We start from the raw sequence: 26,059 nt of genomic DNA, 5'->3' as shown, positions 1-26,059 counted from the left end.
AGATAAAAAGTAAAACATATCACAAAGGGAAGTTCTTCTGAACGGTTACTCAAGGATATACACAGCGAGGAACTGACATTTTGCAAAGGAGAAAAAAAAGAAAGCGATAAGACAGCAAATCAACAAAGTAGTGAACGGACAAAGTAGTAAAGCGACAAATCGACAAAGCAGTAAAATTATAAAACGTCAAAGATGCAAAGCGTCAAGGCTGTAAAAGGACAAAACCCTAAAAAGACTGAACTATAAAACTACTAAACTATAAAACGACTAAGCTATAAACCCCCTGGGGCAGTAAAATAGCAAGAACAAAAAAATATACCTTCATCCGTTGACAATTTATAAAATTTCAACATTAGGGCATTATTATTGCACCTCGCATGGCCAGTGCCCTCCCCCCCTTCTTCCAAATAAATCCTTTTTATTCGGCATTTGGGGAATTAGTTGTATTTTGAATTAATTTTATTTCCAAATGCTACCTTTTGTAGATTTCACAACATATGTGTATTCCATTTTAGTTTTTTAACTTTTTACGTTAAAAACAATTTAAAAGAATTTAACGCAAAAATAAAAGGCTATGTATCGTTAGGGGGCTGATTGAAAAACTTTTGTGAATTTATAAAATCTGCTTATATAAACGAATGTGTATACATAGCGCACTGTTTTGTTATTTGTTTATATTTGCTTTACTCGTGTGCTTGTGCACTTAAAAATTCCATAAGTCAATTCGGGAATTTTTGAAAACGCAACATTTGTAAAACGTCGTCCAAAAATACCGTAACCGTTTGCATGCGTTATGATAACGCGATATAATAACGCGATTGAACAACGCAAATAAACAACACCATATAGCCACTCGTTATAGCCGCTCGTCACAGCCACGTGTGATAGCTACTAATATACGTCTATTCCGTGCGTACACCCTTCACTTCCGCCCTTTATTTACACGCATAACGCGCATGTTTTATATGAAATCCATATATGCACGCTTCTTGCATTCCCTTCACATTTCAATACCCTTGAGAAGAAAAAGAAACAGAATCCAAAGAATAACGCATTACAGCCAACAAGCGAGAATGGAAAGTATCAGCAGGACATACGAAAATATTAAAAATGATAAAAACAATTTATCAAATGCTGAAAACGAGAACAATGGAAATTTCAAAGCGCCCCCTAATGGAACCGTCTGTTGTCCTGAAGACTTAAAAATGTATAGCACTATTCAGCTAAATCAGGAAATAGAAATATCCAAGAATCCATTTCCTTTACACGAAATTAATAAAAAGAACGACATACCCTTGTGTGCCCAAGAATTCTCGGACCTAACGGATCCTTTATATATTAAAAAAATATGCCTGGAAAAAGTACCAGAGTGGAATCATTTTACCGAAGATAATTTAAGGGTTAAGCAGATACTAAGTGGACTAACCAATCAGTTATTTGAGGTGGGCCTAAAAGAAGAAACGGCAAACAATTATAATTCCATAAGGACACGTGTTTTATTTAGGATCTATGGAAAACACGTTGACGAGTTGTACAATACAATCTCTGAATTTGAAGTGTACAAAACTATGAGCAAATATAAAATAGCTCCCCAGTTGCTAAACACATTTAATGGGGGGCGAATAGAGGAATGGCTTTATGGAGATCCCCTCCGAATTGATGATTTAAAGAACCCAACCATATTAATTGGTATTGCAAATGTGTTGGGTAAATTTCATACCCTCAGTAGGAAACGTCATTTACCTGAACACTGGGATAGAACACCGTGTATCTTTAAAATGATGGAAAAATGGAAAAATCAGCTCTTCAAGTATAAAAATATAGAAAAGTATAATTGTGATATTCATAAGTATATCAAGGAATCTGACAAGTTTATTAAATTTATGAAGGTGTATTCCAAGTCAGACAATTTAGCCAATACTATCGTTTTTTGCCATAATGATCTACAAGAAAACAACATTATTAATACCAATAAGTGTTTACGCCTAATTGATTTTGAATACTCTGGCTTTAATTTTCTCGCAACAGATATAGCTAACTTTTTCATCGAAACATCCATAGATTATTCTGTAAGCTCCTATCCCTTTTTTGAAATTGATAAGAAAAAATACATTTCCTATGAAAATAGGAAATTGTTTATCACAGCATATTTATCAAATTATCTGGACAAATCTCTTGTCGTACCAACCCCCAAATTAATTGATGAAATATTAGAGGCAGTGGAGGTACAAGCCTTGGGTGCCCATTTGTTATGGGGATTTTGGTCAATCATTAGAGGGTATCAAACAAAAAGTTACAACGAATTTGATTTTTTCCTATATGCAGAACAGAGGCTTAAAATGTATGATGACCAAAAGGAGTATTTAATTTCAAACAACATTATTAAAGGTTACGATTAGAGTCATGCTTTTTGTGTGCAAGGATACTCTTCCGAAATGTTATCTTAAAATTGGAGACCAACTTTTATTTCTCTTATTCCAAAAATATAATAATAATAAATAATAATAAATAATAATAAATAATAATAAATAATAATAAATAATGAATAAATGAAATAAAGCAAATACACCAATAAATACCACCCAATTGTAATGAGGAAAATACTACATGAATATTTATTCATGCAAATATTTTATAGGAGGGCTCTAATTTTTTTCAGTTTGTATATGTTAGTATAATATATATTTTATTTTGTTATTTATTTATATATTATATATATATATATTTTTTAGTTCAAACATAACGCATAGCCATCTTGTGTGTGGGTTATGTTATCTAGAAATTATGTTTTGTTACTTAGCAGCAAGTATTATCAATACCTCTATTGGCTAAGACAATTTGAATAAAATCATATTGTAATGGCAATATTAAAAATGGGCTTATGTAATACTATGCATTTGTTTTTTTTTTCAGGAATATACTTTTGCTGTTAAAATAACATAAGAAAAAAAAAAATAATAATAAATAAAAGAAGAAAAAAAAAGAAAAAAAAAAGAAAAAAAAAGGAAAAATACATATATGAATACATATTATAACATAACTTTGAAACATATGTATATGCACGTTTCATGAAATATATGAGTGTACATATATATAGACATTGTCATTATTAAATAATTCATTAAATTATGTGTAATTAATTGTGTGTACACACAAAATATTTTTTGTGCTCATAAAGGCTTTTATTTTTCGCCCTCCTTCCTGCGTCCTTTTTTATGCTTTTCCATTGTTTCAGTTTTATCTTGTCACATATTTATATTAGAGTCATATCCATGAGATTTTAAGTAGCATATGTATTTTGCATGAATTTATTTTAAGAAAGATGGAAGATTACATATTCGAACTTTTCATTTGTGAATGTATACTATGTGAATGTATATGTTCTTGGGTGCGAGTGCTTTTTCCCGTGTGCGAATCTTTGTGCATCAACAGATCATTGCACTTGTACAGATCTGTGTAAATGTACCAACCTGTGCGTATGGATGTGCCTCCACACATGTATGCAACTTCACACACGTACGCACTTACATATGCGTACGTGCACATTTGCCTATGTGTTTATTCCATTTTCATAAAAATTTGAAAATCATTATAATAAATTAACATAGGCATTTGTGAATTTTTCCCCCCTTCTTCTTTTTCTTTCTTTTTTTTAAAATATAACTGTAGCGTTGTTGCTAGACAATCTTACTATAAAAAATAATCAAGTGCACCAAAGAAGGGTACCTTCTGGGCACGCACAAAAAATTACCGCCCACAATTTAACGTGAAAGTTAATTTAGGGCCGGATATGCTTACAAGGATAAAACTGCGCATTATTTCTACGGTAATTTTTGTTCTCCAGCTGTTCTACGAACGAGTTAGCGGAATTCCAGTGAAAATTTCTGTTTCATCTGCAATAAAACGACATGAACTGTTTAAGAAAGAAGACAAAAAAAAAAATAAAAAAAAATAAGGGAAAATCACCATTTTAAGGTATCCACATGTACAGAAGTTTCTCGTGTGTACAACTACATACATACCACTTTTAATAAAAAAAGTGGTACATGAAAGGAAGGGTCCTCAATAATCTTTCACTTCTTCTTCTTTTTCTTTTTTTTCTTCTTGGCGTTTTTTATCCTATTCTCGTGTTCCTATGTGTAAAAAAGGAAACCCCGGTGGTAGTGACGCGCACATATATACATGTACACAAAAATGTCTTAGCACCACTTATCCTATTTGGCTAAAAAATAGCCGGAAGAATGAACAGCAATACCTTCTCCAGGGTTTCAAGAATTGCTTCTTCCTTCAACTCCTTCTGTTTTATTTCTTCTCTCCACATATTAACGTATATCTGTATATATTTTTTTCAATTACGCAAATATGTGTGTGCAAATAGAGGGGTATGTAAAAGCAAAACATGCATGAAGCAACTTATCCCGTCGTTTCTCCTTTCAACTCTTTCCCCTTTTCTTACCATTTTATTCAAGTTTCTTCGGTTTTCCCTATTTTCAATTTCAATTCTGAAAAGTTGAAATATTAAAACGTGTCGTAAAATGGACAAAGGTGCAGAAGATAAGTAGTAACAAATGATCAATTTTGTTAATATCAAACGAATTTAACCGAACTGTTTTATGTAGCAACAATGATATGCTCCTCTGGCATGTGCATATGTATGGACAAAAAAAGATCCACTACACCTCTGCTTTTTTAATTTCCCTTTATTTCAATTATTACATGGACGATTCGACGGACATCAGGTACGCCTGCATGTAGTTTTCTTCTTTTTCCATTTTATCATTTTCTTCTTTTTCTATCTCGCCTTGTTTTAACCATATGTTTTTATTCCGGATTAGGCAGTTAATTATTTGGCAATTTTGATCCCGCGCTGAGAAGAGAGGAAACATCGAATGGAGCTAAACGGAGCAAAATTGGACAAACGAAGCTCAACAATGGGTAAGTCCTTCTACGTCCATGCGCTTCACAGGCATACAAATCAACAATGTTATAACTTACTAAAATTGCTATTCTCAAAGTTCATTTCTATTATGGAATTGTTGGCCTCTAGCATTTTGCACAAACTCTCCCCATTGCTCTAAAACGATAAGAAAATTTGTTCTCACATATATATTCGTATAATAATACAAGGTTGGCCAGAAAATTTCATCATCATTTTTGGGAGACGCAAAAGGGCTACCTTGTCCATATTTGTGTTAGCCAAATTCAATATTTTTATTCCTTTGTTATTTTTCATAGACTCGAAAAATTTATTGAGTTCATTGGAATTTTGACCCTTGTTTGTTAAGTCGTTATTTTCCAGGTTAAGACAAAACAGCACTTTGTTCTCCTACAAATTAGTAGTTTGAAGAGATGATACATTACTGGTATGGTTTCCCCTTTCGGAATCGTCCGTATTTACCTCCCTCGCAGAGCATCATTATAAACTATACATGGTGAGTTGTTCTATTTTATTCTGTATATATATATATATATATATATATATACATACACATACATATTTTTTTTTTTCCTTTTTGCCTCTCCTATGTTACCAATAAAAATTTTGTGATGTGCCCTAACCCCTTGAAGGTTATTTTGTTGAAGGACAAATTCAAAATTTTAACCCTTTTGCGTGAGCACAATTCAAGTATGATAGAGACATAGTTGTCTGGAAGCCACTTTCGTGATAAATCTGTTGTGCACATTAAAAGTGCCGACAAAAGGAGGTAGGAGGGCAGTTTTAGGCAGTACATACCAAACACAAGTGCATACATATTTACCTACAAACAAACATACATATATATATATATTTATACGGATTGTACCAACAATTTTTGAAGAGACTTTTCCCTTTTTATTTTCTGCATTGCGTATTTACCTAAATAGTAAATTTGATCCACACTTGCACTCGCAAAATAGTACAACCTCATAGGGGAAATGTACATATCGTGAAAGGAAAAGTAAATATCACTGTGTTTCCCATTTTCCATTAAATGTTCAAAATGCTTTGAGATGGTTAAATAATTATACTCTATATTTTCCTTATTATATTTTTCCTTTTCTATTAGTTTCTTTTTCTTTTTCTCTACGTTATATATGTGCAGCTTCTTCTGTCTTTTCTCTTCATATATTTTTTTCTTTTGTTCGATTATCTCCCTTTCTTCATCATATTCCTTCTTTCTTTTTTCTTCTATTTTCTTTTGCTGCAGGTAAAAGCGAAGGGGGAATTTTACAGTTCTCCAATCGTCCATCCTATACAAGTACCACTACACATATGTATATATATATATATTTATACTTTTGTGTCCCCATACGATCGCAGAAAAAAGGGGGCGTTTAAAAATGTTCGACAACCTTGTACTTCTTAAACTCCCTGTTCCTTTCATTGTTTGGGTATATATTTATTATGTTGTGGACAGTTAGGCTTAAAATATTTTGGTTTTTCAAGTTATCTGCACATAGATGTGAGAATCAAAATGCATGGGTAAATTTTGTAGTGTCAAATATGCACCTAAAAGGAAAAAACACTGATTTAACGAATAGAAGTTTCCTCATAATAGTGTAATCGAGCAGAAAATTTTTCCAAGAGACCTAAATTTTTAGATGAGGTGTCCTCCTCGCTATCTACAAAACTGAGGTTATCACTTGAGGTGTACACATTTGAAAAAATATCGTATTTTTCTAAAATTCCATTTTGTGGGCATTCCGAAGCAGGAACTTCCTGCTTGTCCTTTTTCTTTGGAATGTCATTAGGGATATCTACGTTTGAGATAGCTTTATCCATGTGCTATAACATGGGGAGAGGGATGAAAATTTTCTCTTTACAGAAATTACTTATCTTTTTAATGATTATTTTTGACTTTACAATAGCAGTCTACCTGGGATGGTGCATCTGCCTCTTCCCTGTTACAGGAATATTTATATAGACCCACATAGACATGTACACGCATATACGCATACACGCATGCACGCGTGCACGCGTGCACGCGGTTATAATTTTTCTGTCTCTCTTTCCCTATTATCATACAATTGTTTAATCGTGTATTTTCTAATTTTTACGCATTTTTGCTGACAGACGTAGCGATGATTGTCTTTTTCCCCTTTCGTAAATTTTGTATATTGCTCCTTTAATAAGAAAATTTACCCTTGTCACATTTAAGGAGAAACGTAAAAAATTGTTGAAAAAAGAAAAAAAAAAAAAAAAAAAAATTTTCGCGCTTTCACAAAAATCAATAAACGTTTTCTTTATACTCTTTCTTATTTTTCTCATTTTTTATTTCAGCTTCTGCGGCTCTGGCTATGTGCAGAAAAGAAGCCAAAGGTATAATTAAAAATTGTGCAACACTAAATGTAGGTATTCATAAAACGTATGTAAAAATATATGCAAATTTTTAACCACGTGAAAAAAAATACTCAGATAAGAAATACTCTAATCTTTTTCGGGAGTAGCACTCATTGTTCTGCAAAGGGGGGGGAGATAAAAAAAAAAAAAAAAAAAAAAAAAAAAAAGATATAAAAATAAGCAAAACGAAATAGTGATGATATTTACGAGGACACATATGAATCTAATAAGAGAGGGGGGTGGGGAAAAAGTCTAATTACAACTTGGAAGGTGTCAAAGATTTTCATATCATTTCCCCAGGTTATATTTGTACATCCTTTCTTGGAAAGTTTTATGTCTTTGTTCAAAAACAATGCGTTAATTAAATCTTAAAAGAGGAAAAAAGGATATAGGAATTTGTGAGATTCGTCAATATGAACTAACATATAGACAAATGACTAATGATACTTTCGTCCTCATGGATTACCATCCTTGTTCACGTCATTGTTATAAAAGAAGATTCCCATGTCTTTAAATAGTTCTACGAAAAAGAGCAACACACACACAAAAAGGAAAAAATATATATAAATGACCATTTTACCGTCACTCTATATACCCATTTCAACCTTTTCCACGTTTCCTTTATTACTATAATTATTTAAATAAGATCCGATTAGTATGAAAATCGAAAAGTTGTTTTCAGCGCAGAGTGCATGCTAAAAAAAAGGGAGGAGGGTAACAAAATGATATTTCTTAATAGGATCAAAGTAGTCCACATGTCTATATGTGCAAATGCGCCTAGCCACATGTCTATATGTGCAAATGCGCCTAGCCACATGTCTATATGTGCAAATGCGCCCAGCCATATGTCGATATGTGCTAATGCGCCCAGCCACATGTGGTTAGATGAACTGAGGGGACCAGGTCATTGTGTCTCTGCTTCGAACTCTCCTCAACGCTTACAACTTTATGAACCAAACGGTTAACATCCTCATTCGAGAATAGCAAATCTATACTAAAATCTATGGATGCAATTCTAATCTGAAGGAGCAATCGAAAAAAACAAAAAATAATGATAATAAAATTATACAAAATTGCATCGTGCAGTAAAATATTCAACATCTCAAGTAGGGAATGCTTATTATATTTTATTATTATTATTATTATTATTATTATTATTATTTTACTTTTATTTTTTTTTTTAAAATCTCATAATTATAGTCCTTATAATCGGCAAACAGAAGATTCTCTATTCCCTGAAAGGAGGTATAGAAAAAAAAAAAATAAAATAATAAATGGAAAACCCATAAATTAGCATTTAAAAATGTTTATCCTAAAAAAAATGGTGATTCCTTCTCATGTCGCTCTCTTCAATTTTATTTTGTTCTATTTTTATTCAAAATGGGTGAACAACAAGTGTCTTTCAGAACTATGTCTCATTTCGTAATTTCTCATTTTCCTTAATTTCTGTAACTTACGAATTTTTTCAAATCTATGGAAAATCTTATATTGTTAAAACTGTACGTAATGTATATGTCCATTTTGTCTGATATTCGAAAAAATCTTTTCAAGGATAAGAAAATACTCAAGTCCCTAAAAATGGAAATAAAAAAAAAAAAAAAAAGGAATAATTCCACAGAGTTTAAGAATTGATCCGCTGTAACTATTTTTCAAATGAAGCTACAGCCAATTGAAATCTGCAAAGCTCATTTGTATTCCTCATTTCTCTTTTCTTATGAATTACGATTGTATCCATCGTTTTCCAAAATCCCCTTTTGGGAAATTGTTAGAATCTACAAGGAGGCAAAAAAAAAAAAAAAAAAAAAAAAAAAGAAAAAGGATGCACATTTATATTCATTTGTACAAACATAAACAGACACTCTTCTGCGATATGAACATGCCCGAAATATCTCTAAAAGTATAGTCCGCATAAAACCCAATTCATGAGGAAAGTAATTCACATTTTGCAATTTTCTTAAATAACCCCTTAGTATAGTCCCATATATGAGCCACATCATATTTTTGTTAATGAAAGGTATCCCAAGAAATTCGCTCGAGTGCTTATACTGAAATGATGAGAAAAAATTCGGCAATGAGTAAACATGGTTTCTTTCACTTTGTTCCATATATAATGTCCATTCTTTGCGTCTACTAAACTTACCAAATAGGCTATTATAACCATGCAGCTGCACACATAAATCGGGTATATCGATTTTGTTATTCTTTTATTTTTCGCCTCCTCCTTAAGCATATGGTGATCAATTATGGATTTCACGTTGTTTATGTTGCTGAAGGGGCGAGTGGACAAACCAATTTCTCGTCAATGGAACACTTCCAAATACACGTATGCACATTTTTCATGTGCCTATACAAGGTGCAAATTTCTCTACGTCTTTGCAGATCTCCTGCACACGTTATCAACTGATAAATTAAATGGAGGAGAATTCTCTCCATCGAACTTACTATATGTTGTTCGGCTCGAAATCATTAAAGTCAACGAAGCATATATCGTACTTGTTGTCGTTTTTTAGAACCTGCGAAAAAGGGCGAAATTCGAATTTGAAAGTAACTGAAGAGGCACAACGAAATAACCATACAAGAGGATAATGCTTTAATCAGGCGGCAAAAAAAAAAAAAAAAAAAGAAGAAAAAGAAGAAAAAAAAAAACACCCTTTACGTATTGCTCCATTCTGCCAGACGTCTTACTTCTAACAAATTCTTGTCATCATTAAAAACGAGGATTTCCTCAGGGTTGTATATCTCACATTTTTCTAGCCACCAATTGATCTAAAAATAATAAAAGAAAAAAAAAAAAAAAAAAAGGATTACATTATAGGTAGTTACTTCGTTCTTCGGAACTTGCACTCATTAAAATAGAATAAAGAAATGTGATAATTCTCAACGTAGAAATGTGCACGCGTGATATAATTCCATTTGTCTACGCATGGTCTACGCCTTATTTTACCAAAATTTTAAGCTTCATGTCACTCCTCTTAATGTTAATCACGGGGATAAAAAATTTCAGCACATCTAAATTCTTCTTTTTGGCAGTCTTGCTTTTTAAGGAATACCATATGTACAAAAAAAAACTATATATTATGGACGAACAAACGGAATCCTATAAAAAAAGATAGTCATACGTGAAAAAGTAACTCCATGAATTCTGGTTAGAACGGCGAGGAGTATTTTTCAGTTCACTTCTCTTCCCCCTTTCATATTTTCCTTACCAAATCTGCCGTGATGTTCCCAAACACAAACACAAAATGCACATGCCTGTTGGATTCCGTGTTTTCAGAGTATTTACTTAAAAAATATTTGCATGAAAATAAGTAAACAGATAAGACATTTTTCATGTTGGAATTTATTTTTCGCATAATGTCACTATATGTTTGGTAGTCTATGATGTCTAATATATGACTGTACTCAATTTTTCTCTTTTTCTCATTTTCCACGATGCTTTTTATATTTTTGAAGTCATCCTTTCTTAATTCTAGCACTGTAGAAGGTAGTACCAGGAAAGTATTCGAAAAGGAAAATTTTTTTAAATACGCGCAAAATAAAAAAAATTAAAAGGGGGAAAAAGTTCGCTCATTTAGCCATGCCCTAATACACATGTCAACACGAGAAAATGGCGCTGCCCTTCCCCCCCCTGTCACACTTCACAAATGACACATAACACATTTTTACAACGATATTTATTATTCTACACAGGGGTTACTTATCCATTCATCTATACATATATTACTTCTATTTACACACACATCATACATTTCTCCTTTTTTTTTTTTTTTTTTTTTTTTTTACAGTATGTCAGGTGATAATACCAAGGTGCCCGGTTAGACTCAAACAAATCTTCCTCCTCGCATAATTCAGGATCCACATAAGAAAATAAATCGAAGTTTTTGCAATTCAACTCATTATTCCGTATCATTATGATGAAAATTTAAATGAACTTTTTTGCAATTTCGGGGATGCCCGGTTATTTATGCGCGTCCACCGTGTATTTTATATGCCCGCATACAAATTCAGATGGGTGATGTTTTTCTAGCTATTGTTCTCTTTAGCAGAATATGTTAAGCTTTTTTTTTTCTGCGCTTTAACAAAATAGGTAAACAAAAAAAAAAAAAAAAAGATACCTATATTTTATATATGTGTATAAATGTTTGCTCCTTTCTACAGAAACTAAATTTTGTTATAAACACCATGGTATGTTAAAGAAAAAAAAAAAAAGAACTGTAGTACACCTTTCTTTGGGGGGTTAAAATAGAAGCAAGTAAAAGTCGCACAGTACAGAAATTACATGTGCCAATAAAGATATCATTATGCGTTTTTAACATCAAAATGTATAATCAGAAATGTACATTAAATATCATCTGAAGAAAAGGTCGAAACGCTAATAAATGTGTACAGATATTTATTCACATACATGTATGAAAATGCGTAATTGTATTAATGTCAAAACCATACGTTATATATGTACACATGTTAAAAAGTAAAACAAAAAAATATATACTGATATAAGATATCAAGAAGTGAAGTACAATTCGTGGGAAAATCAAGATTAATGAAAATAAAAGGTGGAAAAAAAAAAAAAAATTTTAAAGTAGAATATACATAGAGAAAATTAAGAAAATAATAAATAACTACACTTGTGCTGTCACTTAAATTTAAAAAAAAAAATTTCTCAATATAACCACCCTCCCCTGAACCTGAGTGCGATTTATTATATTGCCTTACTACTTCATGTTTCTTTTTTATTGCATTCAGCTTGTATGGATAGAAACTAACAAGTTCGTCCTTTTATCCTTTTTAACAGAAGTTACATTCCTCTCCATAGAAATCTGTTTCTGTTGACAAAATGGCCTACATATAAATGTATATATCCATAGATACATGACGCATAAAACAATTTGCTCATCTTTTTTTCCCGCTGGCGATGCTTTAAAATTAGCCCCTTGAAAGCGACGAATGGATTAACATTATTAAAATGTGAAGGAACTGTTTTGACAAAGAAAGATTATGACGAACAGCTCTGACGATGAAATTCTTGCGCAGCAGTTGTCTCACCTCGCAAAAATGAATGAATAAAATTTTACCTAAGTGCAGATGCACATGCGTAGGCAGGAGTGTATGTATGCTTGTATACACCTGGGCGAAGGTAAATCTTTTTTTTCTTTTCGCGCCCATTTATGACAACATTCAACTCGTTCAATCATTTTAAAAAAACATCCCCCGTACGAACTATAACCCAAATTGTTCACACCTCTACCTCTACTTCTTCATCCACACCATCGCGCAAAACAAAAAAATGGAAAATATATGCTATCGCTGTTCCATATCTGGTGAATCGCTAAACGATCATGCGTACCTTTTTTTCGACGGATATTTTTTAAACGATTTTAACCATGCCACACCAGACGTGAAAGCAAACCAAAAGAGGAATATCTTTTTAGACAATGATAAAAAATGGTTCTCAAAATACGTAGCTGATCAACATAAAAACGCTAAAGAAAAAGGAGACATGCGAAATGTGTATAAGAAGGTGTACACGAATTTATATCTATGCAAAATGTGCAATGGACTACATAATATCGATTTGATACTTCTCTACAATAAAAATAGTTGTTTCCATCATGAAGTGTTAAAAGAAAATTCCCCTATCAGTGCAGAAGACGAAAAAAATATGAACAAGGTACTTAATAGAATAAAAAATGTACTTCACCTCCTGAAGAATATTGATATAGTTTTTTTTTTTCTCTATTTACACAAAACGAACCAAATTTTTTGCGAAGAGGAAAATATTACCCACGACACATTTCACAAAAATTTTGAACGTATAAAAAAGTACATATTAGTATCCCCCCAAAGAACAGGCAATAATATTTCCAATAAACAAATTTTAAAGACATTTGCATATTTCTTGATTTATTTCTACATAACATTTTACCGTAAAATATGTGATAGTGTATCCCTAAGTCTGGTCCAAACTGAATTCGTCATCAATTTGTACAAACAAGCTGTGTTAATTTTTAATGTTAATGCAGGTGAACACAAAACTGTAAATAGCAGTCAGTCGTCTGAAACAGCGCATAAAAATAACAGTCGAAAATATCGCCTTTACAAGAAAAAAAGGAAAATAACAAATGAAAGCGATGGGTATAAGGAAAATGAAATATTGCACAATGACGAGGTTGACCATAATGACGAGGTTGACCATAATGACGAGGTTGATCATAATGACGAGGTTGATCATAATGACGATTCTCCCCCCAATGGGGAAGAAACTGAAGAGGTAGAAAAAAAAATGAATGCCACAAATCCGTCTCATGATGGGGAAAATAGGGAATTAGACTTTGCCCCCTCACTTCCAACCCTCGACGTATACATATCTATTAACAACTTATGCGTATGTGGTTACTACAATAAATATAACAAAGAAATGTCACAGACCAAGTGGTTCATAAATAATGAATCACAAAGTGCATTGTCAGTGGAAGAATGTATTTGTCACATTTTTAAAAAAACATTCCAATCGTGCAATGAGGTGTTTATGGCATCCGGAAGGGAAGACAAAGATGTTCGAATGATGAACATAGGAAGGCCCTTCCTCTTTGTTCTGAAAGAGACGAAATTTTCCTTCCTAAATTTTTACTTGTTCTTTAGTAAGTTAAGAAGGATGGAATTAACTCACACTGATAGTGTTAACTCCCTCGAAATAAAAACAATAGATCAGATAAATCGCTTTCTCCAACAAGAAAATTGTGCACATGACAATTCTGTAAGAGACCACGTTCCCACATTGAAAGAGGAGAATTATCCCCTGCAGAAAATTAACGACAGCTATGCATTGATAAACAAAAAAGATACCATTATGTTATACGATATAGAATCCCATCAAGTTCTTGCTGAACAGACAAAGGATAAAATTGTGAAGGAACAAAAGATACACAGTTTGAACATTTCACGTAACTACAATAAAGAACTGGAAGTGCTACTATTGGGAGAGTCCATCGGGGAGGACGAAGAGGGAAATTTTGACGAAATTGGCAAAGAAGATCCAATTTCCCAAAATGATGCCAAGGGAAATTCGGAAAACGGCAATTGTGACAATCTTAATGGATGTATCCCCCCAAACAATGTTTCCAATTTGGATGTAATAAAAAAAAACATCACAAGGAATGCCAATGAAGACTATAATATTGGCAACCTTGTGGACGTAAAATTCAGCAACATTGCTTTTAGCACAAATTATGCCTTGATAAAAAAAATTATGAAGTTTGGTGAAGAGAGAAAAAAGGCCTATAAATGCATCATATACCACTCTTCCCCAATGACTAAAGAAAAAATACAAAAAATAAATCAAGACGTTTTAAATTATGATAAAAACGACATTTGTATAATTAATGTAATACAAAAAACTCCAATAAGGGTACTCCATAGAAGGAGTCTACTAAAACGAGAAAGGAAAATTTTTGAATTCAACCTCGTTTTTGTTCATGAACATTTTTCTTTATTATATTTATTGGCACAGTCAGGGATGTATATAAAAGAGTTCGTTAATGGAGACAGAGGAAGAACTTTTCCAAACTTGAAACACTTCTTTGGGCAAGACACATTCGTTAATATATTAAACTTAGATGTATCAAGTTTTACGTACGATTTAAATGTCCAGTAGGGGATAGTCCACTCTGTTTGGTGTCCATACGTTGGTCTCATACCCCTAGAGGGAATTACAACGTTGGAATTCTTCCCCCCCCTTACCTATTGGCCAATTTTTAACCCTTCGTCTGTGTGGCCATCTTCCAATTTATCTCTCATAATGGAAGAGCGTAAAAAAAAATAAAAAAAAAAAAAAAAAAAAGCAAGTCCATTTTAATTTTCATTTTTGTCTGTCCATTTGGGATATCCCCAAGCGGTTTAATATTTACATTTTCCATAAACAAAAATTCGTTAATTCATTTTTATTTTATCCCAATGCTATCTGTTTGTCATTGCAGTGTTTGTTAAGTCATTTTTTTTTTTTTTTTTTTTTTTTTTTGAAAACAATTTTTGTTCAATTTGAAATATACCACAATTCTGTATTAAATCTTTGCCCCCTTTTGGGATGAAGGCTTCCCTTAAAGCGGCACATATAATTCAGTTCGCTCCGTCCCTCACTACCACTACATTAACGAAAACAATGTCGTAATGAAAAACGCAGCACAGCTTTAACCATGTTGGCAAGATGGGTATAACGAAATCGTCATCTTTTTTCATTTAAAGGAATTTCCAACTAAGAACATTGTATATGCTCATGGAGTGACGTCTTACTCTACACACACAGCGTTTTCTGTTGTGCCGCCTCTGATCATTCCGAAGATCGTCGTGTAAAAGGGGTCCAAATTGAAAAGAAGAAAATTGAAAGGCTATACGAGCGGTTAACTATGATAAAATGGGGGATTCTTCAAAATGTTCTGCGCCCTGAGTAGCAGTGTGATTCCGCTCATATATTTCCATGTGCACAACAGCTCAGCAAAATAATCAACATCTTTGTGTACTTATTTGGTACCCACTTATTAACTCTTCTTTTAACACAATAACAACACAACTTACGCTTTTGAAAACACCCAACTGCATACTTTACTCATCAAAAAAAAAGGTAACACTCCGCGCAGGAAAAACAATTTTTCCAAGTAAGGAACTCAATAAAGGCATACATACAAAATGCAACACATACATCCGCGCGGTGCAATTTTTTTCCAGAGTATCCAAGTCCACCAGAAAACTATTTTTAATTGTTCCTTTTTGCTCCTGCATAACTAATGGAAATGTAGCGATGAGGGAAGGGTGCAATTATTGCCAGCAGGGGGGCGAATAGTTTAGAAGGAAATTTTTTCTTTAAAATAATTTTACCTGCGCATTTTATTTTTCTCCTTTTTCGCGTACCAGCTGAAAATAGTTAACCTTTTTTTCAATTTTTAAAACGCCTCTCCACTGACCGCGAAAAATAGGATTGCACAGAAGGGAGTTTTGCCCGTCAGCAGTTCGCGCGATAGGGATTCACCCCCCATACAAACATACATACTTACGTACATTAGTATATGCGAACGTTCATGTGTACTCATTTATATTCATCTGCCGCTTATAACCTTTCCATTTTGAGGTGCATGGCAAAGAGTTAACGCCCTTTCCCCCAGGCATTCCTCTTTTCCCGCTTATTGAGGCTTTCTATCAACAAAAATAAGCACACACGTTTTTTAACGGAAGAATATGTGTGCGCCTGAGCAACGACTTAGGCCTCCGTAAATACTCCAGAAAAGGTAAGAAGCGTCCCGGACCAGCGGCATCCAGTGCAAACAATCAAACAACATTTCCAACGAACACTTATAAAGAAGGAAAAAAAAAAAAAAAAAAAACGGTCAGAATAGTAAATAAACAAAGGAGTGGAGAACAGGCCAGAGAGGTACTTCAAAGGGGAAATCACCACCCATCATTTGCGCTACCCCCCCAGCGGAATATACACTCTGAAAGAACCCGCCATTCCCGAGTAGACCAAAATGGCGTCAGGCCTTTTCAACATAACAAGAAGAAACTTAGCAGGAAATCACATCTACTTAGGAAAATGGCATGACTACAACCAGTGGAAGTATATCGCACCATCGAATTTGCTAGATATTATAAAACCAGTGGAAAAAACCAAAGTCATCAGTCCACTTGCCGCTAAAGCTCAGGATGATATGTTTACATACTTAAATGGTTCCTATCATGGAAAAATAATAACAATGAATGATTTAAACGCAGGTAATTCCAAAACGAGTAAGATAAGAGGAAGTGCCTTTCACGGCCCTGAACGAACAGATGTCTTTCGATTAATTCTGTTTAACAGGTTAAAACAAAAACACCCACAGAGAATCGTTCCAGATGCGGAACACCTGAAAGATGCAAACAAAGTAGAGGTATCGATTGTCTGGTTTTTATGGTCATTCGTTTTATTCTACTGCACCATGTGTATGTACGGAAGTAATTACATAATAAAGAACAAGTCCACTTCGTTCCCCTGGATGCCCCAAAGGACAGATGGATCCAAGGGAGAGGGACCCATGTTCTGGTACCTCGAGTAGTGCTCCACGCACACGTTTCGAGCTGGAAGCGTACTCCTTAATTGGACATTTCTCCATCACACGTATGTTATTATTTTATTCTTTTTATTTTATTTTATTTTATTTTATTTATTTTTTTTTTTTTGATTCACTTCTATTTCACCTTTTTCGTGACTCTTCTCTGCGGATGCATATTTTATAAATTGTTTTTTTTTTTTTTAGTATGGAGTGGAAAAATATAATACAATGCAGAAAAAATTTTAAAATTGCAAAAAGGTGGGGCAGCCCCAATGCTTCTACACATTATTGTCCATGTAAAAAAGGCAAAAAAATAATAACACCAAGCACGGTGCATACCTGCGCAGTAATGCGCACCCCTGCTTCCTTAAAAAGTTGATTCCTTCAAAATGAGAATAACAATTATGAGTCCTTCTCCATGGGGAGAATGGTTATTCTCCAAAAGGAGGCGCCTTCCGTTCTATGCGCCACCACTTGTTCACAAATTGGGTGTTCCTTCGCCACTATAGCCACTTTCAGCAACACCGTTACACGGTCAGCTGGGCCTTCTGGTAAAGTATATCCACAGACTCCGTCAAGTTGTTTATTATTTCCAGAACGTTCTGGTAAGTCTTCGTCTCGGGCATATCCTCATAGAGAATTAAAATACCGACGTTCTGATCCAGAGTGGCATTCAGCTTCTTATCCAGGATCATTTCGGACAACTTGGATATAATTTTATCCAAATCTAGGTTAAGTTTCTGGCCGATATAGTTCAAGTCGATGCAACTATAAGCTTCGATAATTTTTAAAATATTTTTTTCCAGCAGTAATTCGTACAGGTCCTTCAAGTAGTTGTAAATCACTTTGTCTACATTTATCAGGAAAATATTAACCTTAATTATATTTTCAAATACATCAAGGGATCTGTTCTCGTAACACTTGGATATTTCCAACAAAATTTGAACTTCTTTATTTGGAATGTAATTTAATTTATTTTGTTCACACAAAATATTATTGATGTCTTTCCTGTTGTTTTCCTCCAAAATTTTGCACAGCAGCATGTACTTCAAAGGGACAATAATTTTTAAATTTTCGATATTTAAATTCAATCCAAAATTTCCACATATAGAACTCTCTTCTGGAAAGATAAAAATAGATTTATCCACAGTGTTCGTAGCCGATTTGGTTTCTATTAAATTACCATAATTATCAAATGTCAAATTTTTAATAATTTCATAATTTAGTTCAATTGGATTGGTAATGCAGTATATTTTTTCTTCCTCCAGTTGTTGGTAACTCGAGCTGATACTACATATCACATCGCTGTATATTAAGTTGGGATTACCTGAGCAAATATTAACTTCGTCCAAATTTAGGATACTGTTGTTGCTATCGTAATATTCATAGAACGTGTAAAAGGAGAGTAAAAAGGGACTAATTTGACTTATACTTTTCGTCTTATTCTGCGACGATATTGTGCTCGTGTTAATTATGTTATGTATAATAACCGCGTAAAAGTCGTTATTCTTCTTGCTTAAAAAGTCTAATGTATTGTTGTGGCTATTGTAAATATACGTGTAGAGCGTTTCGTAGCATTCATACAGGTAAATGTACGCACTTCTGTAATCCTTCTCATATATATATAATATTCCGGAGAGCAAATCTATTTCGCTATTAATATAAATAGCCGTGTTTATCGTATTGGCAATGTTCTTCGCAAAAGTCAACGATGCTTTCATCTTGGTGGAATTTTTTAGGAGCATGTAAATTTTGGTTTCCACAATGTACAGTTCGAGTAACAAAGTCTTGTCGTCCACTTTCTTCACCTCCTTCAACAATCGTTCGATTAAGCTCAGAGCCGTTTTATACTTTTGCTTTAGGATAAACAAAATGATTATTTTTACTTCTATTCGGCATCTTAAAAAATTCCTTTTCTTTTCATATGCCCAATTCATGTACTTTTTAAATATGATATACAGCGTACTCACGTTCCTGATTTTTTTTGATATTTTCTCCACGATGTTCCTTATCAACTTTGCTGTTTTCGCTTGAGGTAACACATTAAAATAGTTCTCATTGCTCGACGTAAAGTTAATTAAATTATCAATCTCCTTTTTGTTAATGTAGTAGTCGCATACTAGATATATCAGCTTGTCATTTATCTGCATCACCTTCTCGTTCGTCACCTTTTTCTCAAATTCCTCTTCGTTGCTGTTATCGTTAATGTGTCTGTTCAGCAGAATAATTTTGTTGATTAGACTTTCGCTCATGTGAGGCATGATCACTTCGTCCTTGATTTGCAGATAATTCCCTCCGCATAGTCCCTCTACCGTCTTTATGATCTCCTCCTCTATCTCCTTGTACGCGTTCTCGATCTCTTCGAAGCCTTCCATTTTGTCCGGAAAATGTGGTTAGTTCAGTTGCGCTGTACGAAGCGGTATGCCAAACGGTGTGCGAAGCGCTATGTGTGCTGCGACTTTCACGCTCGTTTTCCCAACTTAGATTCCCAGTCGCACTTCCTAACGTGGCCTTGCCCTAAGGGGGGACACTAAACCGATGTGTACACGGAAATTATCGAAATGGTTCGAAATGATGAATGGTCACTAATCATATGTGTGCCCCTCCCCAAAAGCAACTCCCAAAAAGTACAAATATTTCTGATATGTAGCAAGGCCCAGATCGTAAAGTACAATAACTGCGTACTGTGTACCACTACGCTTGCTTAAATATCTAAAGCGTTCTTAAAAAGGTGAAAAGGCAACCGTAACAAATGTACATTATGCACATATTTCTGAATAATGCCTTAACGCAAATGTTAAAGGGACAGTTTACGGCCTTATCGATGCATTTTGCCTTACCCTCCCTTTGTTCAAATTCGCCTAATCAAGGGTGAACATTTCTAAGTATTCATCAACAATCTAATACAAAGGATGAAATTTGCATTTTTTTTTTTTTTTTTTTTTTTTTTTTTTTTTTCCTGCCTTTTATTTGTGCATCAAATTAACATGCGTGTTTAACGTGTATTTTCTTCTGCCATAGTTCCCAGTGGCACGTAAGAAAAATTATATCAGGTGCTTAAAGATAATATTCATTTTTTTAAAATTTTACATGTATTGGATATGCATTTATATTTATATTTAAAATTTTTTTCATTGCGCAATATTTGCGGACCATGCGCTGCACATTGCTTAAACCATTTGCCGCTACACGCATCACATAAAAACTCAGCCTCAAATTATCTCCCTCGCTCTTGCAAAATTTGTCCCATCTTATGTTTATCGGCATTATAAATTCAGCACACTTCCCCAGGCAACACTCCCCCCTAAGACGTTTATGTGCTTGTATTACACACACATGAAGTTACTAGTGCACTCCCCCACACTGACAATATTACTATGGATGTGTATAAGGCTTTAAAAGAAATAAATACTTTCTCTGTTATGATTCACCAACTGTGCACATTCCGATATAAAAAGGGTTCAAACCGTTTTGCAATTCCTTCTGATATAATCATGGGAATATTTATTGTATTATCCTTTTTTTTTTTTTTTTCCAAATGTTTAATTATTATGATATTACTAAAAATTTCTACATATGCATATTCATATATGCAAATTAAAAAGAAAAAAAATAAAGACCTTATATTTACTACTTTAATAAACACAAAACAACAACAACAAAAAAAAAAAAAAATGGCAAAAAACGTAGGTACAAGAATAAGACCCGTTCTGAGTAACTGCCCCTTTGAGTAGGAGGACTACCTACTAGGTTGAACGCAAAAAAAAAAAAAAAAAAAAAAAAAAAAAAAGAAAAAAAAAAAGCATATTTTAAGAAAAAACACTACAGTCCACACGGTATAGACATATCTGCACACACACAGTTATGTACCAATTGGCACATTCAAATTGGAAAAAAACTTGTGAACTTTTCCAAGAGTTTTTAAAATGGAGAGTAAGTGACCCACCATTGTCGGGTTCAACACACATACAGGGGATTATCTTGCTCTATGTAATTTTTTTTTTATTCTTCATTCCCTTAATGCTGCGTTTGGCAAAATCCACCTTTTTGTCACGATTCTTATCAATGACTTTCTTATATATAGGTTTGTCCACGAATTTGAATTCTTGGTTTAAATATATTTCTTCATTTTCTAATTCTTTTTTTTTTATATAAAATTCATTATATTCAGAATATTCGTAACGAATATCTTCCTCTAGCTGTGCAATTTTTTCCTTTTCAATTTGCTGCTTCGATTTAACGTTGTAAAAAATTTGTTCAATATGTTCATTTGAAATTGTCTCTACATCATTATTCTCCACCACTTCCCATATGCCAGGTTTAGCACTCTCGTCCTGTTGTACGTTACTGCTTTCCACATTGGAGTCCTCTCCGCCCATCTTACCTTTTTCCTTCTGCTCCTTCGTGCCATGCGGAAGTGTACCTTCGCTTTCAACCTTCTTAAACGATAAAGAAATGTTCGCCTTCTTATTCTTCTCTTCATAATGTGCACTACTTTTTTTAAATGCGTTTTCGCCCATTTCATATGGAAGCTTCTCCTTTCGATTTTCTTCCTCCATTGCATTGCTGACCCCTGGACTCGTATCACCTCCTCGAGCCTTCGTTTCTTTTGCATTTCTTTCTCCATTTTCGCCAACCCCATCGGCACACTTCCCTGCAGATGCATCATCTAATTTACCACAATGCATACTGTTTTTCACATGATTTCCATCACCAGCAAGAATATTACGACCGCCGCTGTCACTACTTTGTTGAATTAACTCTTCTTTTGTGTTTTCAGCCACCTGCAGCTCGGTGTTTGCCGAATTCATTAACGTATTGTAGGTGTCATAAACATTGTAATTCTGTGTGCTAAACATTTGCGCGTAATTCACGTAATATGGGGGTCCACTCAAATGTGGATGATGCTGATTTTCCGCGGGGCCGGTATCCACAATCAGACTTGCAGCTTGTGCATTATTGCCGGGATTTATATTATGCTGTGCAGCCTGTTCACATCTACTGATAAAGTCCATCAAACTCATTATCCTGTTGCGTGAATATTGCCATACACTTTTCGAGCTATAAATATTGAAGTAGTAAAAATTTTGAGAGTTATAATCAAAGTATTTGTACCATCCATTTTGCTCCACAAATGATTCATGTTCCGACAATTCTTCGAAAAAATCTTTTGGTTTTTCATACACAATTTCATTCTTCAGTCTATTAAAGAATACTAAAGAACCTGTATCTTCATGTATCATTGGAACCCACTTTTTACAGCTACTTTGGATACTATTAAAGGCGATATTACTTGCGTTAATTCGTTCATTATTACTGTTGCTGCTTCGATAACCACTTCTGCTGTTGGAGTGTGCATTCGAAGCATTCAAAAGGATGTTATCGCTCCGATGAGGGGATGTCTCATTTTTATTCAAATCAGATAGCAATTTCTTTTCCACATTTTCTAATTTTTTTAATTCCCTTTCGAGCAACTCTTTCTCTTTCGTTTCCTGCTCCTTCCTCTTAAACGATTCGCTGATCACTTTCTTTAAATTTTCGATATGCCTTGCACTTTTTTCATGATTTTTTATGTTCACCTTGTGACCAGATAACCAGCAGTTGCACGTTTCGCAGTAATGCTTCTTTGAGCTCACCCAGTAATCTGTCATTTAGGCGTTCGTTGGCACTGACATAAATATGCGTAATTCTATGGGCCTTCTACGGGCATTTACACAACAATGCACATACTTTTCGTCTATGTGTAATTTGTACTAACGCCATGCGCAATTTAGTTCATCTTCTCCCACACAGCCTTCCGAATGACTTTCCATTAAAATGTACTCTTTCTCCTTTCATCCACGTCAAGGATTCAATGGTTATTAGAATAGCCCATTCTTCCGAGTCGTATATATTGTGTATACTCCGACTAAGCAGTCTTGTGTTCTTCCGCTGTTTCTTAAACTCTAGCCATTATAAAACCTCATTCACTTTTCTGACGCTTTAAAAAATATTTTCTCCTCTTGCGGATTATCACTACCTGCCGAAATGAATGGGGACACCTCTGCTACTATCATCAATTTATATTTTTCCTTTAAAATAAGAACAAGGCATCATAAGGTTAAGCAAAATATATATATATATATATATATATATTTATAAGCAACTCCCTTTTTTTAAGAAACATGCAAATGCCCGTTTTTCATGTTTTCCTTTTTAAGAAAAAGAAGAATTGCCCGCATGACATGACAATGTTTCGTCAGCATTTATCACCGGAAGTTCACATATAGCGTAAACCCATTTGAGTACCATATTATATACGTTCGAATGGCACAAAAATTTCAAACCTGGTATACTCATGGGGAAAATAACAAAAAAAAAAAAAAAAAAAAAAAAAAAAAAAAAAAAACTCCCACCCTTTTATAACAATACATTTCCAAAAACATCTTTTACCTTCTCATAAAATTTTTTTTGTTCTTTTCTCAAATTGCGGAAGAAAAAATTTGCAAAGTGCTTTTCCATTCTTTATTGAAAATGGTCAAATGGTTTTACATAGGGGAAAATTTTACACTTTAAAAATTTTTTACTATTTTTAAAAGCTCCTTTACCTTTCTACCTGGAACACATACGCACACTTTGAACACATTAACGCGTCCAGCTTTGTGACAAAGAGAAGGGAAGCCTTAAACCTGCCATAAGGGTGAACGCCGTTCGTCCAGTTGGCTACCTTTAACATGCTTTCACCACATGTGGAACAGATATGTATACACATCCACTGGGTTCTTAAGCCTTCACAAGTCTCGCCTGCATTATTGCCCATAAGCAATGACTTCGATTTGTCCATTCGTCCCTGCTAATTTCACATCACCCGCAAAGAGAAAAAAGCGGAGTGCGCACTTTAAATAAATAAACTGTAACATTGCTAATTCATAATTCTTAGCCTTTTATCCATATGTTCTTTCAATATGCAGTTAAAAAAAGAAAAAAAAAAAAAAAAAAAAAAAGGAAAAAAGAAAATGGAAAGGTAAGATAAAAGAAAAAAAACATTTTTAAAAAAGGCCTTTTAAACAACGCTTATGCGCTATATTAGTTGGTCTATTTTTTCATAATGGTGAGGTGGCATCTTCCACAGTAGTCTCTATTAAAATGAGCAGCCATCAATGTGCCAGGTGCACAATTGTCACACTGCTTTTTCAATCTGAACACTTTTCCATCATCCCCAACTTTGTAAAACTTAAGTACTGCCAATTTAACCTTTTTCTTCTTATGCTTCTCCTTTTTGGGTTTCTTGTAAACTTTCTTTTTCTTTTTCTTGCCACCACCAAGTAATCCGAACGTTAAGTCTATGGTGTACTCCTGAAGGCGATTGCAAAAATGGGAAGAGTAAGTAAATGCGTAATTTTTGGTAGCATCAAATGGGTAAATCACGAAAAGAAAGTGCACAGCGTTCCACGCTCTCTGTATAACGTAAAGTGGAACATGCATCGGCTCTCCCTCAAGTTAAACATTTTAAAGCAACGACAAATGAAATATGGGTAGGCAAACTCAAACACTCAATCTTACACCAAATAAGTGCGCAGAAAAAAGGAACACAATATGGAACATAATGTACATTTTTATTTTTTCAGATATTATAAACGCGAACACATTTTATATTCTCATGTCCCTACTTGCTTTTGACATATTTTATCATCATAAAAAATAAAAATTCTACATTATCCAAACAGACCATTTCGTGGGAAAATGAACCACGTAAAAACTCGTCCACACACAATACAGCACAAACGTGTCGACACTCATGAGTTACAGACACGTATTAACAAGAACGATGTAGCAGTTGCCACTTCACTCATTCGTACATTAAAGCTACTACATAAGTCTCTACATCCCTCTTTCTTATTTACACTCCTTTTCCACAAATGGTCACCAAAAAGATACCACAAATATGCAACGGATTAATTCCGCCTTTAACATACATATTGAGGAGATGTCCCCCCCACTAGGGGAGGTACCACGAAATACGACAAATGGACACTCATTACACCGTCATCCACAGGCGCATGCATATCTTAATGACGATGCACATTTTACTCCATTTTTTTTTGTTTATTCCCTTTTTTCAACTTACAAATTCAGTCTCATCCACTTCGATAAGTTCTTCATCTTCCAATTGGCGGCCATTTTTGAACAACTTTTGCACCTCACAAGGGATACCTACACAATTTTGTTGGGTTAGAGGAAAATAGGGTTAGTTAATATATGTAAGCATACATACGCACAGAGTGTTACATATCAGGGTGAGTCCCTGCGAAGAGCCTGGACCACATTCCACATGGGGGGGTCAGAGAAAACAGCCTCACGAAAAAATGACACCACATGTACAATCTTCACAAGTTACAAAATAAAAGCAGAGCTGTGTTCTTAGCACAAAAGGTAGAGGTATAAATATGTGACATAAACAACTAAGCATTTTTTTTTTTAAGTAGGAAACCCTACATAAGGGGGGAATATGAAGGGAAGAAAAAAAAAAAAAAAAAAAAACGATTGCGATGGATGTATATCCTTCTTACTAACCTTTCAATTCAGATATCTTCTCTTTCACATCTTTTATGCTACTAACGTTGAATGACTCAATACATAAGGAGTCATCATGCGGGATATTTATAAAAATTTGCATACTGAT

At 34.0% G+C, this 26,059-nt stretch overlaps 8 protein-coding genes and 1 non-coding gene across 9 annotated transcripts; 3 read left to right on the top strand and 6 right to left on the bottom strand.

The window, feature by feature from the left end:
• Positions 1–1,073: 1,073 nt before the first annotated feature.
• PKNH_1356300 (choline kinase, putative) lies at positions 1,074–2,399 on the top strand (the record flags this gene model as incomplete). Its single annotated transcript, XM_002260936.1, has 1 exon — positions 1,074–2,399. The coding sequence occupies one exon, from the start codon at positions 1,074–1,076 to the stop codon at positions 2,397–2,399; it is 1,326 nt and encodes a 441-aa protein (XP_002260972.1).
• A 1,674-nt stretch (positions 2,400–4,073) lies between these two features.
• PKNH_1356200 (conserved protein, unknown function) lies at positions 4,074–6,763 on the bottom strand (the record flags this gene model as incomplete). Its single annotated transcript, XM_039113609.1, has 10 exons — positions 4,074–4,133; positions 4,256–4,333; positions 4,457–4,502; positions 4,717–4,867; positions 4,996–5,074; positions 5,177–5,326; positions 5,532–5,671; positions 5,858–6,182; positions 6,334–6,431; positions 6,571–6,763. 10 exons carry the CDS (start codon positions 6,761–6,763, stop codon positions 4,074–4,076), a joined length of 1,320 nt encoding a protein of 439 aa, XP_038969982.1.
• A 607-nt stretch (positions 6,764–7,370) lies between these two features.
• On the bottom strand, positions 7,371–11,231 carry PKNH_1356100 (conserved Plasmodium protein, unknown function; the record flags this gene model as incomplete). The annotated part of the gene is made up of 15 exons (XM_039113608.1): positions 7,371–7,439; positions 7,582–7,688; positions 7,788–7,841; positions 7,950–8,016; positions 8,264–8,341; positions 8,488–8,556; positions 8,779–8,893; positions 9,045–9,093; positions 9,285–9,366; positions 9,462–9,588; positions 9,764–9,834; positions 10,007–10,087; positions 10,266–10,418; positions 10,528–10,796; positions 11,105–11,231. 15 exons carry the CDS (start codon positions 11,229–11,231, stop codon positions 7,371–7,373), a joined length of 1,518 nt encoding a protein of 505 aa, XP_038969981.1.
• A 1,377-nt stretch (positions 11,232–12,608) lies between these two features.
• Positions 12,609–14,975, top strand: PKNH_1356000 (pseudouridine synthase, putative; the record flags this gene model as incomplete). Its single annotated transcript, XM_002260933.1, has 1 exon — positions 12,609–14,975. One exon carries the CDS (start codon positions 12,609–12,611, stop codon positions 14,973–14,975), a length of 2,367 nt encoding a protein of 788 aa, XP_002260969.1.
• Positions 14,976–16,836: 1,861 nt separating this feature from the next.
• Positions 16,837–17,400, top strand: PKNH_1355900 (uncharacterized protein; the record flags this gene model as incomplete). Its single annotated transcript, XM_002260932.1, has 1 exon — positions 16,837–17,400. The coding sequence occupies one exon, from the start codon at positions 16,837–16,839 to the stop codon at positions 17,398–17,400; it is 564 nt and encodes a 187-aa protein (XP_002260968.1).
• Positions 17,401–17,924: 524 nt separating this feature from the next.
• Positions 17,925–19,772, bottom strand: PKNH_1355800 (26S proteasome regulatory subunit RPN6, putative; the record flags this gene model as incomplete). The annotated part of the gene is made up of 1 exon (XM_002260931.1): positions 17,925–19,772. The coding sequence occupies one exon, from the start codon at positions 19,770–19,772 to the stop codon at positions 17,925–17,927; it is 1,848 nt and encodes a 615-aa protein (XP_002260967.1).
• Positions 19,773–21,383: 1,611 nt separating this feature from the next.
• On the bottom strand, positions 21,384–23,048 carry PKNH_1355700 (zinc finger protein, putative; the record flags this gene model as incomplete). The annotated part of the gene is made up of 1 exon (XM_002260930.1): positions 21,384–23,048. The coding sequence occupies one exon, from the start codon at positions 23,046–23,048 to the stop codon at positions 21,384–21,386; it is 1,665 nt and encodes a 554-aa protein (XP_002260966.1).
• Positions 23,049–24,471: 1,423 nt separating this feature from the next.
• PKNH_1355500 (ribosomal protein S27a, putative) lies at positions 24,472–26,053 on the bottom strand (the record flags this gene model as incomplete). Its single annotated transcript, XM_002260929.1, has 3 exons — positions 24,472–24,732; positions 25,505–25,590; positions 25,951–26,053. 3 exons carry the CDS (start codon positions 26,051–26,053, stop codon positions 24,472–24,474), a joined length of 450 nt encoding a protein of 149 aa, XP_002260965.1.
• On the bottom strand, positions 24,996–25,078 carry PKNH_1355600. Its single transcript, XR_005506408.1, has one exon. It is a non-coding gene; the product is annotated as a small nucleolar RNA snoR22 (small nucleolar RNA).
• Positions 26,054–26,059: the final 6 nt, after the last annotated feature.

This window comes from Plasmodium knowlesi (genome assembly GCF_000006355.2).
Source record: "Plasmodium knowlesi strain H genome assembly, chromosome: 13".
NCBI lineage: Eukaryota > Apicomplexa > Aconoidasida > Haemosporida > Plasmodiidae > Plasmodium > Plasmodium knowlesi.
Note: the sequence above shows the minus strand (reverse complement) of the source record. Positions and strands in the feature narration are given on the sequence as shown.